Genomic DNA, 14,633 nt, shown 5'->3' with positions numbered 1-14,633 from the left:
CCTCCCCAGGTGTGTGATTCCCAGGGCACTCCTGACCGGGCACCGGCAGAAATCACTGCACTGGACCCTCTGACCCTAAGAACCCAGCCAGAGGAGTGGGGGTAGCCTTTATTCTTATGGACACTCGGGCCGTGGGTTCCTCCCTTATCCAGACCCGGGGAGCAGACAGCCTGGAGGCAGGTCACTGACCCACTTCCTCCCCTCTGACCATGGTGCCAACTAGGCCAGGATCCTCTAGTAATCCACAGCCCCCAGCAGCTGATGTCGACCCTGCCTGAGGCCAAAGGGACTCGAAGAGATGCAGCAGAGTGCAGCTGGAGGGCATGGTGGGAGGGCAGGTTTTGGCCCAGGGAGAGCAGGGAAGCCCATCCCGGTAAGCACACCTCCCCTGACTGCACATATCCTCAACAAAGACCTCCAGGAAGATCCAAGCAGGACCCCATCTGGGTGAGACTTGGAGCCAGACGCTCAGCCCCAGAGGCAAGGATGCCCAATGGCAGAGGGCAGGCGGGGACACCGAAGCACTTACCTGCCACAGGGAGGCCATGTAGAGGGGTCCGAGGCAGGATTTCCAAGGATGGTTCCCGGCCTGGCATCCCATCTGCTGAGAAACAGGATTCCGTCTCATAGATGGTCTGCAGCATCTCCACAAGCCCCTGAGCCTTGGGCACCAGCAGCATGCCCGGCAGGGGGCCGCCTGAGGCGGGAGTCGGCCAAAGGGAAGGTGGCTGGGCGGGGCCCTCGCTGCTCAGGGGCTCCCTCAGGCCACTGCTGCTGGGACCCGCGCTGCGGGGAGGTGCCTCATCCGGCCTGGGCACTGCAGGCGGCAGGAGGAGCCAGGAGCCCCGGAGCCACAGGCCCAGCTCCCTGCTAGAGGGGCATCCAACCACTGGCCCTTCCAGAGCTCCCAGAAGCGGGTATGGCTGAGCACTCAGGGGACAGGAAGGGGAGCTGAGCAGGCAGGCGGGCTCTCTGCGTTCCCTCCCAGCCCTGGGTGACAGCTCTGGGCCCGGCTCCCTGCTCCTCCTTCCCGAATGAGCCGCCGGCAGCTGGCAGGAGACTGAAATAGCAGTTGGGGGAGGGCCCTGTCTATAAATAGGTGGAGCATGCTCAGGGAGCCGCCGGCCGGCTGCCAGGAGCCCGGGCCTGGCGGAGGCCCCGAGTGGGGGAGGGGAAGGCGCGTTCCACCCCAGGAGGAAGCGCCAGGCAGGGGGATGGGGACAGGGGAGGGCCTGCATTCAGGGCCAACGCCACAGAGCCGGGTGGCCAGAGCCTGCGCTGGGGAAGGGCACACGCTGGAATACCCACGCATCTGGGAGCAGCTCTGGCGCTGCTCTTGGCAGGCGAGGGGCTAGAGACCAAAAAGCCAGATTTCCTCCTCTATCTGCCCTCTTGCCATCCAGAGCAAGTAAAGGAGCTGGAAGGGTCTGGGAGAGGGTGGCAGACAGGGCCACCTGGCCTAAACTTGCATCTTCCCTGGAGTCCCTCTAACAGCCGACGGATGGGAGTTGATTTAATTTCTGCCCTCTTTCCGAGCTGGGGGGTGGCTCCCCCACCCCCTCAACCGGCAGGGAGACCCCGGAGCAGCAGCTAAAGGGCAGCTCCCTCCTACCCATTAGGGGTGTCACCTCCAGAGGCTGCTCGGCTTCCTTCCAGGGGGCAGGGAGACTCTTCCTGGACGGGCCTCACCCCACCCAGGGAAGGGCACCTGGGAGCACCTGCCCGTTCTCAGAGCACATGTAGCTCTTCCTGTGGCAGTGTGCCAGGTGTAATGCTAAGAGCAGCACATACATCACCTCGTTTATTCTGCACGATGACCTCAGAAGAGAGGTGCAGACGGGGAAACCGAGGCACAGAGAGATGAAGTCGCTCACCCTAGGTCATACAGCTGTTTCAGTGGTAGGTCTGGGATGTCTGAAGTTCAAGTCTGAGCTCTAACCACCACAGCCCACTGCCTCCTGCACAGGGAGCACACGAAGCTGCCCCAGGGTTTCCATTAACAGGTATAATGACCCCCTGTTCCCAGGCAGGAAGAGACTTGAGGTTGGAGCCCCTTCAGGAAGAGTCAAGGGGCTGCCAGCATCCAGCCCTTCCCCACCAGCCAGCAGCCCCAGGCCTGGCAGAGCAGCCCCGGCTTCTGGGGCCCTGCTGGCACCTAAGGCTAGAGCGCCATGAGGACTGGTGACACCCGCCTACCCAGCCCACTGCTGGCCCATCCCTCCTCCTGAGGTTGTGCCTCCCACTTGGCCCCCTGACCTCACTGGAGCCTTTTAATAGCCTGGTTATTCCTGGGTCTGTGTCCCCCTCCCCCTTCCTGACGTCACAGTGGCTATTTTGGAGCCCCCTCCTGGCCCCCTTTGCCCCCAACTCTAGGCATGGAGCCAGGGACACCTGTCCTCTCCCTGGACTGGATGACCTCACCCTCCTGTCGGGAGCCCAGGAGGAGCTGGCCAACCAAGGTCACAGTAGCTGTGGCTCCCGCCAGCTGGGGATGGCAAAGGGGCCTCCTGCCCTCAGGTGGGGGGATCACGTGGATGGGTAAGGGGCAGAGGTGGGCTTTCCCAGGCCCTAGACTGGCTGGCAAGATGTATATTGAGGGAGTTGGAGGTCAACAGGAACGAAACAAAGCTCTGGAGCCTCAGCTTCTCAGCCAGGGCAGACTCCAGAAAACTGGTGATGGAGCAATGCTCCCCACAGGGCTCTGGAGTCGGTGGACATTTCAGGGTAGGTCTGGGGACTTTGCTCAGCAGCCCTTGCCCCAATCTCATCCTAGCCAACCAGGCTCTCTCAAGAGCAAGGGAAGGGAAGGTCAAGGTCTCCTTAACAGGTGACAGGCAGCAGACTCAAGGGAACCCAGAAAGCTGGGGGCAGCAGCCCCTCCCAGCCAGGACTCCACCCACCCACGCTGAAAGCAACCAGAAGGGCTGGCTAGCCCTGTCCTGACTCTCTCTGCCTGCCCCAGGCACAGGAGAGTATGGTAGGGCAGCCCTGTTCTGGAAGAGAGGAAATCATCAGTTACAGTGACTCAAAAGCAGGGGCGCCAGAACGTGGAGCAGTCAGAAACCTAAGCAAACACAACTCCCTGTTTAGGAAAGCTGGGAGCACCCAGGAGACTGGGCACCCAGAGGTGGCCAGAGCTGGGGACTCGGGGCAGTTCCCAGCACTACTATGACTTCCAGTAACAGCTTGAAGTGGGAAGTGAAGTGTCAGACACAGCCAGACAATCCTCAGTGTAGTTCCCAGAATCCTCCAGGGGAAGAAGACAGGAGGCCTGGGATGGGGACAAGTGTCTTTTTTTTTCTTCGGAGATTCAAGTCATGCAACAAAGTCTTCCTAACGTCTAACCGCAATCCTTCTCGCTTTATAGCCCCTCTCCTTGTGGTTCACGTCTCTTCTCCATCCCCACGCATCTAGCTCTCCCGTGTGTCATCCCACAAACCTTACAGAGCACCCACAAAGCGTGGGTTACAGGAGCCTCTTTAGGAACAGGCACCGACCCCTCCCTGGTGCCGCAATGACCTTGCTCACTCTGCTCCCTCCCCTGAAGGCTGGGCTCAGGCCTCCTAACCCTCTAAACCTGGAGGAGGAGAACCTAATGTGGCTCCTTGAGCTCTCGAAGGCGCCCACTTCCTGGGCTCAAGAGGCTGGAGTGGGGGCCTGACCGAAAAGAAAAAAGCAAAGTCTGCTCTGTGCACAGTGAAAAAGCCAAGGGCTGGCCGGGGAGCACCCCAGATGGAGTGTGGGGTGCCAGCTGCCCTGGGGTCCTGGAGATACAGGGCCTGCCTGCCCTCCGGTTCTCTCCTGCCCTTGCAGCCCAGTCATGCTGGAGCCCGTCAGCATCGCCCAGGAGCTGCCATGCGCCAGGTCCCATGCTAGGTTCTGGCTGAACCCTCTCATTTGAGACCAAGTCTGGGAAAAATGTGAACACCTACTTTGGCATCTTGCACATCCCCTCAGGGTTGACCCTGCCTCCTCCGGACGTCCCGTGCTAAGCCTTCAATCCCTCTGGAATGATGGGACAGGGGAGGGGAGAGTGGGGCAGATCCTGATCTACAGTGAGCACAGAGGTGTGCCAGGGGGGCATCTAAGTGGAGAAGGGACACCAGAGTCCACTTCCCAGACCCCCCGCCCCACGCCGACTCTGACCCACTTTCTCCGCCTTCCCTGGGGGCTCAGAGGCAGAGCCCAAGGCTGGGAGGCGGGACGCCGAGGTTCCTGGCTCCACCCCACGCCTATGCCCCAGTTTCTCTGGTCACCCAGAAAGGAGGGGGCAGCCAGGAAAGGGAAGGAGAGAAAGTGTGCAGCGAGCTGGGAGGTGCTGGGCCAGCAGGTGTTGTCATGAAGCTTCTCTCCCTCCCAAGCTGGGGCTAAGGAACCTGGCCACCTTCTCTCCTGGGGCCCTGTCGCCCCCCAGACTGGCTCGAGCCTCACCCTTGCCCTCTCCTCTGAGCAACAGCATGGAGGACAGGGCGGGCACCAGAGTGGGCCCAGGCTGGCCAGGGGCACAGTCTGTCAGTCCTTCAGTCCCACTAAGGGGAGCAGAAATGAAAATAAAGCCTCGCTCCTCAAGTCCCCCGTTGCCTGAAGAGAAGCCAGCCCCCGGGCAGTGGCCTCCTCAGGGAAGCGGGCAGCCCATCAGCGGCTCTGCCTGTACTCCCGAGACTGCAGGAGAGGCAAATCAGGTCAAACGCTGGCCCTCAGCCCGGCCCAGAGGTAACTGGATCAGCTCCCACTCCCTGGGGAGGACGGGCGAGCCCCAGAAGTAAACCTCTCCAAATCTCTACCTGCCACCCCTCACCCGGAATGTGCTCTCTTACTAACTTGTTTGCTATGAAGGCCGGGATGGACCATCTTCTATTTTTCTTTTCCAAACAGGGAAGTTCCTGCACTGAGAGAAATGGAGGGAAACTGCCCCTCACCCAGGCCTGCCATTCTGCGCCCTAAGGAGAGAGAAGTGAGTCTCGGGACGGGGTGGGAGGTGCTCAGGGGCCGGGGCACCCAGGCCCCGGGTACTAACCGTTCTCATCCCCACCTCTATCCCCAGCCCCACAGCCTCATGCTCTTCCTGGGGCGCCCTGTGAGGTGTCTACCCGGGATGTGGACATCCAGCTACAATTCGTGGTTTCATTTGACTTCCGTGGAGTCCAAGCATGTGGTTTTTAGGCTTCTGCCAGGCGCCGGACACCCGCAGCCCCAGCCCAGATGCCACCCTGAGCTCTGGGAATGGCAGATGCTGGGCCCCTCGAAGGGGGAGGCTGTGTGGAGGCTGGCCCTCTCCCTGGGCCAGAGCAGCTGGAACTCCACAAGCGGGAGAGCCAGGCCCGGAGCCCCGGGAAAACTCGGTGGGAAAGACTTCAGGGCGCTGCCCTGAACAATGACGACGATCCCAGCTCTGAGGTCTGGCCACAGTCCTAAAACCAGCTTCCCAATCTCTGGCCCCCTCTCTTTCTCCCTCCTTCCTGAACACGAGAAGACGGCATCTCCCCCTGCTGGGGGGAGCGGGAAAGCCAGCCAGGAGGCACGGCCAATTCCATAGGCCCCACTCTGGAGGCCCCTCCTGGCCCAGCTCAGCGCAGATGGATACCTCCAGCCCCTGCCAGCCCTGGCACCAGTGGCTACAAGGGGGGACTCGGACCACCTGCATGTGGAAAGGCAACCCACTGACCTGATCTATCTGAGGCTGATTACCTCAGCCTTTCACTGTAAGGGAAGAAAATCCCAAAGCTGGAAGACGTCCTCCCCACGCCACCAACGGATGCCTCTGGGAGGCTCCTGTTCCCTTGGCCAAGGGTTAGACCCCAGGCCCGGTGTGACTGGAAGTGGCTCCTGGACAGGTCAGCATAGTAGCTCAGAGGAAGGGAGCGGTTGCCACCCCTGCCGGGCACAACTGACCCTGCAAGGGGCAGTGTCCAGCTGAGATGGCCGAGGGGTTGATGAGAACCCACCAGGCCTCTCCTTCCCTTCGCCAGCCCCACCTCAGAGGAGGAAGCAGGAAGTCAGGGCAGCCCCCCTCCAGCACCAGAGTCACACAGACCTCTCCACGTCTAACACCTGGCACAGCCCCTGCAGGGGGAATGGAGGCAGGCAGAGGCGGGAGGACCTGAGGGGGAGCCACAGACCCTGCAGGAGGGGGCCCATCGGCAAAGCTGACCTGGTAAGTCGCAGGAGCCCAGCCTCCTCCAGCTGGCTCTCTACTCTCTCTGTGCCCGGGGTATGTCATGCTGGAAAGGGAAAGGGGAGGGGGCACAGCCTTGACCAAAGCCAAGCAATCCCGCCAGCTTCGGCTTCCCTGAATCGAATCTGCTGGAAGCCCTGGGGCCGTGGTCAGGGCCACAGGTCGCCAGCAGGGGATCCTCACAACAGGAAGCATGAGATTCAGCACAGTGACAAGGACAGGGAACGAGAGGCGAAGGGGCCTTCATGCCTCCCTGCTGCTGCTTCAGTACCATCCTGCAAGTGGGTTCTGGTCTCTAGGCCCTAGTTTCCCTATCTCTAAAGAAGGAGAAATAGCTCCCACCCTTACAGAAAAAGATGTTAAGTGACCGGATGGCCTGTGTGTGGGGGGGTTAAAGTTGAGCAAGATGGACTCTGATCCTTTAAGTCTATGCAGAAGGAGACAGCCAAGGAGGGAAGGCAGTTATTACTCTGACCACGCTGACCCAAGACCCCCCTGTGACACTCCTGAGGGTCCAGCTCAGGCCATTTGGACACATCCTCACGGGCACGAACCCAGACCCACCCGTTCACAAAGCTGCCTGGAGTCCCACCCCTAGACTATTTCTGGAAGCACCAGGCAGGCTCCCACGAGCAGAGGGGAATAAGAAACCTCAGAGACCCCGAATTAGGACTCTCCCATGTCCAGGGCATGTCTACCTGGACTCAAAGGAGAGAGCCGAGTCTCCTCCGCCAACATGTCACTGCACGCCCACCCCAATACCACATATCCCAACATAGGCTAAGGCTGAAGGCCCTGCAAAGCTCCAGTAAGAATAAAGTATGGAACACAGAGAAACACTCCACCAGGAAGAGGACACCACCACAGAAAAGGAAGCTGGACGTTCAGCTATCATAGGGACCTTCTTCCAACATCATCCCCGCACCGCCTGCAGAGGTTCAGGGGCACACATTCCCCTCAGCCCTGCCTGTCTTGGTGAACAGGGCAGGGTGGCACGGAATTGAAGGCCCCCGAGTTGAGAGGGCAGGCCTGGGGACAGAGTTGAACCCATGCCCTCCCAGGGCCAGGCTGGACCGTCAACCCATCAGTCTCAGGTCTACCCCATGGTCAATCACTTTGGGTTTGCCTCTGTCCTTTTCTCACGATGCTTCTCCACTCCTCACCCCTTGTTCCCTTACGGCTCAGACCCTGAAGGGCAGCTGGCCTGGGCTGGATACCCATACAGCCCATTACATCCAAAGCCACCCCAGGTGCCTTCTCCAGCCTCCCAGCTCTTACCCGACTCGGTGGGAGAGTTCATGCCGGCTCTGGGCCCGCAGGAAGCTGGCGTTGGGGGCTGGGACGGGAGGGGGTGGAGCTGCGGTGATGTCAAGAGAGACAGACGATAACAGACAGACGGACGGGACAGGAGCCCGGGGCCGCTGTGCCTCTAACGCCCATCCGAGGCCATCCTTCGGGGCGAGGCAGTCAGGCACTCAGAACGGCATCCCTGGGGAGAGATGGAGCAGGGTTAGAGGTCCCCAACTCTGGAATCTGAGAGTCGAAGGAGACCTTGGAGCTTGTCAGTTACACCTAGGGAAGAGAGGGAGGGCCACGGGCCTAGGGGCACAGAACTGGACCAGACCCTGGTTTCTTCTCTTTCTAATTGGTGAGGACGTCAGCCCTCAAGGGAAGGGAAATGGCTACAGTAGCCACAACAAAATTCTTTTTTTAGGTGACAATGTCCACTGCCAGGTGGGGAGACCTCACAGACTCCCAAGGGTGCCTGACATGGGAGATGGTGCTCACCAAAGGAGAAAGTGCAGGGAAAGTGCTTCTGAACTCTGTCCAGGGCAGCGGGGAGACGCAGGGCTGACCTGGAGCCCCTCGCAGAACTTAAGGGAGAGACTGGTATCCCAGCCCCAGCAGCCTGAGGTGGGACTCTCATCTTCTCCCTACTCCCTGATCCTTGTGCCACCCAACTCTGGAAACGTGATGTGCTTCTGTCTTGTCTCCCCCATTCAACAACAGGTCAGAAAAAAGAGGGCAACAATTGCTTTTCCTCTACCCATTAACCATGCTGTTTCCAAGAATTTCGAAAGACAGAGACATTCATCCCACATCCGGTGCCCTCTGGACTGGGGGTCCAAGGCCCAAGCCCAGGGCCTTGTGTGTGTTGTATAGGTTGTGCCCTGTGCAACGAGGTCTGAAATCCAGCCTTTGCTCTGCCTGCCAAGCTACACAGGCTAAATCCACCCAGAATAAGGGACACCGTTTTCCAGTTTGTACAAAGGCACCAAAAGGCCCAGCAGTACATCTGCTGAGGCCAATACAGTAAGAGAGGATGTCCCCGTATTGCAGGACCATGAGTTTGCCAACCTGTCCCCACCTCTCCAGCTCCCCACCTCGCTCCAGCCCCACAGCTAGTCCTCAAGCCTCAGACACTACACACGCACCCACCTGGGCCCATCCCTAAACAGTCCACGATCCACCCTAGACACGATCTCATTCGTTTTCTTCCAGATGAAGGCAGGCCCTCCAACACCCAGTGAAATCGAGGTAGCTGGAAGCGATCGATGAGGCTGAGATTTAAACCCTAACTCTGCTCCCCAAACTAGGAAGAGACACTCAGCTCCAGCCCAGGACAGCCCACCTCCTGGCAGGATAAATTCTCGGTAAGCTCTGCATTTTCAAGGATCGCCAGGCGTGGGGTCCATTTGGAGCCGAGGAGCGCAGGAGTCAGCCACGGTAGGGACACAGGAACATACACACAGACATGCACACACGTATGCCATGCACAGAGTAGGAAGACCTCAAGTCCTCCTAGGCCTGCTGCCCCCTGGGTTTGGACTCTGTAGCTGGAGAAAGGTGCACTCCGATGGGGAGGTGGGAGGAGGCAGAGAGAAGGGGCTGAATTGCTCCCAGCAGGTACAGGTGTAGGGCAAGGACAAAAGAGGCTGCGCAGGACCGGGGCCAAGCTCAGGAAGGCGGCAGGTGGGCTTGTTGGTGCCCTGGCAGGGCCCGCGTGGGCAAACAGCTCAGCCCATGCCCACCCCGGGGCTGGCGTCCAGCCCTGCTCACACCCTTTCCCATGGGCTGGGGAACACAGGTTCAGAAATTCCCACGATTCCCAGCAGCCCGAGTGCCCCAGCCCATCTCCTTAGTGAAAGGAACCTCCACAACAGGGCACTCAGGAGGGGCAGAGCCTCCATGGTACACAATCTGCGTTAAGATCTCCCCTGAGCCCCCATCTTCCTCACCCCCTGGGGAGAAGAGGAAGGGAGGGGCTCCTAGAACTCCCGAGGGGCTCAGGACTCTGTTAGGCTGCACTCCTGCCCACCCTGCAGGATGCAGCAGGACCCCGGACCCCCATCCACCTGTGGAGAGTGTCTGCCAACACCCCCATCAAGCCTCCCTGGGAAACAAAGCAGCATTCACGGTCTAATCAGGACAGACAGGACAGGTGGACAGACAGGACAGGTGGAGATTTTGGACTAAGGAGGGCCATGCAAGGGGAAAGGGCAGCTTTACGGTTAAAACCTGAGCTGTTGGGTGCCTCCTCGGCCAGAGAAACTCACTGCTGACCATTTGTTGTAGGAAGGTCTTGGTGGGCAGTCAGGGACCAAGGGCTGTGTGGCTCCTGGCACTTTGCTGCCAAACCAGTGAGCAGCCTGGCTTCCGTGACATCCCAAGTAGGCAGACCCCAGGGCCCTGGCCCCATCCCCTGAGAACTCTCTCTTCCAGTCAGACCTCTGGCCCACTCCAGGATCCAAACCCACTTCCCACCTCCAGCCAGGACGGCAGGTAACCTGCTGCATCTCACCCTACAAGCTCATGGCTAAGCCGGGGGAGGAAAGGCAAAAACCCTAGGGGAATATCCCGTGCTCCATTCGCAAGCAATAAAAACTCTGGCAGAGGGTGGCAGAAGGGCAGACAAGTGAGGGACATGAGGAGGATGCAATGCCTCAAAGGCCAGAAGTTCACAGTGCTGCCCTGCAGGTATCTTGTCCCTCAAGGAAGCTGAACTCCAGCACCACCAGGTAACCGCTCTGCCAACACACCAGCTCCAGCCCTGCTAGAGGCAGGCCCAAGTCCTGAGCACTGAGGCTGGGGACCTGTCCCCAGGTCAAGGCAGCCAGGTGAGCTGTCTGAACCAAACCCTGTGAGCCTGAGACTGCTCACGATATGAGATGTGCCCCAAAGACGTCATCAGAAAGCTACAAGCCCAGACATCCCATCCCAAGGCACAAAGGAACTCTCATCTTGACCCCTCCTGACCGTGGCCACGGCTGATCGCTTTCCCCAGCCTCCAAAAGCTTCCATCGCCGTGTGCCTTCCCCCAAGCTGGCCCACCAGAAGCCTGCAGACATCAGAGCCAGGAGGGATGGCTGACTTGGATGTCCAGGGCCCAAACTAACGGAGGGGGGAGGGCAACAGGGGAGGAAAAAAGGCACCAGGCTGACAAATTCATTTTTGCAATCGGCCCATCTCTGTTTGTCTGCTCAGACGCAGCTCCAGGCATCTGCACAAGCCAGATGGACGAGGCTGCTATTTCTAGAAAAAGAAAAAGGGTGGGGGGGGGTGAGAGGGGAGGGAGGAGCAAGACGGAGGCAAAGGGCAGAAGACCGGGTCTGTTTGCCCTAAAACCTCACGCAGAACGGTACCCCCTCACCAGCACTACCAGACAGAGTCCCCATCCAAGAAATGGCTGGGGCCGAGGCTAGGGTGAGGTGGGGTGGGGGAGAAGAAAGGCAGAGAAAGTTTAATTAGCCAAAGTCGGCTACAATAGGCCCCCTCACGGGCTGCATCAGGTTTTCATTCATGAGCAAGCAACAGTGCTCCAAAAATGCCAAGAACCGCACCCCCTCGCCGTCTCTCCCCCACCCCCCACCAACAGGAGTGCGTCCTCCAGCAGGCTGGCTGAGCCTGATGCCGTGTTCCAGACATCCCTCCTCAAAGGGATGTGAGTAGGAAGAATTAATTATTAAAGAGCAGCTGGTACTTCGGCACCAACTGCACTCCCCCCAGCTCCTATAGCTGATGCCCCCTCCCCCCTGCAGAAACACAAACTCCCCGCCCCACACCACCACCCCCCAGCCCCAGCCCCCATTTCTAAACACACAGCTAAGATGCCACCCCTAGGGAAGGGAATGCAAACCTTTGTCTCTGCAGCTACTTAGAGTGGGTGGGGCATGTGATAGTGCTGCCCTCCCCCCCCCCCAGATTACTCCATCCAGCCACAGAGGAGGATATATTGGGAAGGGGAGGCTGGCACGGAGCTAACATGTCCTCCATCCTTGCCCCCAAGTAAACTGCACCTGGTATGTCTCTCTGGCCCCTGGCAGGCATACATTCCCGGCATACAGTGGAGACGCTAGGGGCCCACCCCTCTAACTCAGAGACGCCCACCCTGCCTTGTCTGGACATAGCCCAGATCCAAGTCCAAGGGGAGATAGAGCAAAGAGAAGATTCAAGAGAAGGGGCAGGAGGCAAACTAAGGGCTCCCCAAGCTTTGTGTTTAAGAGGAAGAGGAAGGAAGGAAGACTGAAATGAAGAAGCAGGCAGCCCCCAACATGGCTCACCCACCATCCCCAGCCCAGCCCAGCCCAGCCCAGCGCCTAAACAGCCAGCATAGGCTCAGGGCCCCTGTTGCCTGGAACTCGAACTGAGGACCCTCCCTGCCTACATCCTCTGAACCTGAGGAGGCCCAGGGCAGGACCCAGCTCCAGGCTCCAGTCCTGCAAAGCAGTCTGGTCATGGGTCCTTCTGGCTAAGACTCCTGATCTCCCACCCCCTGCCTCCTTTTGTTCCTATGGTCTGCTCCTTCCTTCCCTCCCAGTTGGACCCTGAACCCAGTCACCACCATCATCACCCCCAGTCGCCAAAGCTCATTCCAGGCCCCAGAAGCACAGTGGTCACTGTCAGAACGGTGGGTCTCTTCAGCACCCCCAAGAGCAACTGCAGCTGCTACCCTTCCTCTTTAGGGACACACCTCATCTCAGAAGGCCAATGGGGGATATCAGGTGGTCACCTCCTCCCCCAAACGGAGTGCTCCCACCTTCCCCTCTTCTCTCCCCACAACCAGACTCCCAGATTAATTACTTATCACCCAGCCAATTCTCATCTTCCCCAGGGGCCCAGGGAAGGGTGGGGTGGGGAAGCAGCCTACCCAAGTTAAAAGGCACAGGCAGTGTCCCTCTCTCTGTGAGATACAGACCCAGGATGAAAAATGGGGGGCCTCCACCCCAGACAAGAAGGGGGGCAGCTTTCATCTCCTAGCTCTCTCCCTCTGGCTCCAGGGTGTCAGACGGGAGAAGAGGGTGGGAACAAACGCAGTAACGCCTCACGGGGGAGGGGGTGAGAATAATGGGAGAGAGAAGTGAGGTGGGCCCGCAGGCCCCCTCCTCAAGCACGGATGTCAAGGACACAAAATCAAGGATGCGTTCTGAGGTATGGCTAGAAGCGCTGTGGGGTGGGCAGCGCCCCTCATCTCAGAGTACCAAGAAAGGGTGTCCAGCGAAGAGGGCTTTGCACAGAATCCGGGTGCAGGGCTCAAAACGCCCTGCAACGCACCACGCGCCTCCCGGGAGAGGGCAAATCAGACATCCCCGGCCGGTCTCCCGGCCATCTGGGGGTGTAGGTAGCGGGAAGACGGGCCCCTCCCTTACCTGCAGGGAAGGCGCCCCTGCCTGGGAGGGGCGGGGAGGGGCGCGCGCAGTAACCCAGAGGCCCGGCTACCGGCTGGCGATGCTCCCGGGGGGCGCCTACTGGCACCCGGGCGCCGGGAGGGAGGAAGGGGGGCGCGGAGCGCGACGCGCGCTCGGGGAGCCCGCGGGCAGCGACGGCGGGAGGAGGGGGCGCCGCGTCGAGTCCGGGGAGCCTGGGGGAGATGGGATCGGGGCTGGTGGGGCGCGCTCACCCCCTGCGGCTCGAGCTCCGGCTTCGCGGGCGGCGGCGGCAGCAGCGGCGGCGGCAGCAGCGGCAGCACCTCCTCGACGGCTCCTCCATCTTTGCGGCGGCTCCTCCGGCTCCGCTCGCCGCCGCCACCAACAACAACATTCGAGACGTCACTGCCGTCACGTGACTCGACCCGGAGCTAAAAATAGACCCAGACCACCCCCCCACACACACCCCCACCCCCAGCTTCAGCCACCAGCAACCCCTCCCCTCCTTCTTGGCCCTCCCCGCCGGGCGGGGCCAACAGCGCCACCGTGACAGCTTCTAAAAGGGCCAGTACCCAGCAAAGAGTTGGGCTGGGGAGGGGAAGGAAGGCAAGGGATCGGAGCCCTGGGAGTAGCGGTTGAAGGAGCGCTGCAGGCTTACGGGCCTGGCTGCTGGGGGCTTGGCGTTTGGGATGCACGATTTTCCTGCCTGAGCTTCCTCCACTTCCTTTTCAAACCGTGGATGGTGCAATCGTTGCCTGCCTAAGCGGCTCCCTAACACGCCCTCCCGCGGTGGGGGAGGGGAACTGGGGATGGATTCCTAGGGGCTGAGAGGGCCGTGGAGGCCCCAGCTAGGGGTCCAGGCTGGGGGTGGATGTCTGAGACAAGTCTCGAACCCGCCAGTTCCGACCGCACACGCTAAATGTGTGCCAAGCAAAAAAAAAGAAAAAAAAAAAAAAAAGAATGGGAAAGGCCAGGGTAGAGCTGTAATGTAGTAACAGTCCAAGGCCTTCAAAGGGAAGACTTCCGGTCCCTGGCTTCGGCGCTATCCTCTTCTACAGCTCCCCTTAGAACACAATACGAGTACGTGTGATAGAACCTAGGTGGTTTGTCGTGACCCGGTAATTCCACTAACGAAAATGTATTCTAAGGAAATAAATATTGTTGTGTTCAAAACTGAGTATAGAAGGAAAGAGATCGCTTCTAATGATGTGAAAAGTTGGAAGCAACCTAACTATCCATCGGTAGGGGATTGGCAGTAAACCAAGGCACATCCATTCAGAGGAATACCATCCAGATCCAGACATTTAAGATGATACGTCCATAGTGACCTGAAAAGGTGCTCAAGGTATATGGTTCTCTTGAAAATCAGAACTCAAACAAGTACTACAGAATTGTTCCATTATTATAAACAACAAAAAACTAGATCCATATGTCTGAATATGTTTGTATATCAAAAAGCCTATAAGAATATATGCAAAATATTTACCTTTGCTTTCCTCTTTATCTGTTTCTGTATAGCTGAAATTTTGCAACTATCATGTGTTACTTATCTGATCGGAAAAAGTGAATATATAAATGTTTCTGTAATAAATTTATTTATTTATTTTTGGCTGCACTGGGTCTTCGGTGCTGTGTGCGGGCTTTCTCTGGTTGCGGTGAGTAGGGGCTACTCTTCATTGCGGTGCGCGGGCTTCTCACTGCGGGCTTCTCACTGCGGTGGCTTCTCTTGTTGCGGAGCACGGGCTCTAGGCTTGCGGACCTCAGTAGCTGCAGCACATAGGCTCAGTAGTTGTGGCTTGCAGGCTCTAGAGTGC

General features: G+C 59.0%; 1 protein-coding gene across 2 annotated transcripts in view; it reads right to left on the bottom strand.

Moving 5' to 3' along the window:
- HDAC5 (histone deacetylase 5) overlaps positions 1–13,206 on the bottom strand; it is a 34,803-nt gene extending 21,597 nt beyond the window's left edge. Inside the window, exons 1-3 of one of the 2 annotated variants that reach the window (XM_082680062.1) lie at positions 13,074–13,206; positions 7,454–7,664; positions 530–604 (exon numbers count right to left, since the gene is read on the bottom strand). In XM_082680062.1, coding sequence (XP_082536188.1) covers positions 530–604; positions 7,454–7,475 — 97 coding nt within the window. In that variant the 5' untranslated portion in view covers positions 7,476–7,664; positions 13,074–13,206. Of the gene's footprint in view, positions 1–529; positions 1,019–7,453; positions 7,665–13,073 lie in introns of those variants that run through there. The other variant, XM_082680061.1, reaches the window with a different exon arrangement.
- Positions 13,207–14,633: the final 1,427 nt, after the last annotated feature.

The sequence above is a fragment of the Grampus griseus genome, assembly GCF_964374135.1.
Source record: "Grampus griseus genome assembly, chromosome: 20".
Taxonomy (NCBI): Eukaryota; Metazoa; Chordata; class Mammalia; order Artiodactyla; family Delphinidae; genus Grampus; species Grampus griseus.
This window is presented reverse-complemented; position numbering and strand designations above follow the sequence as displayed.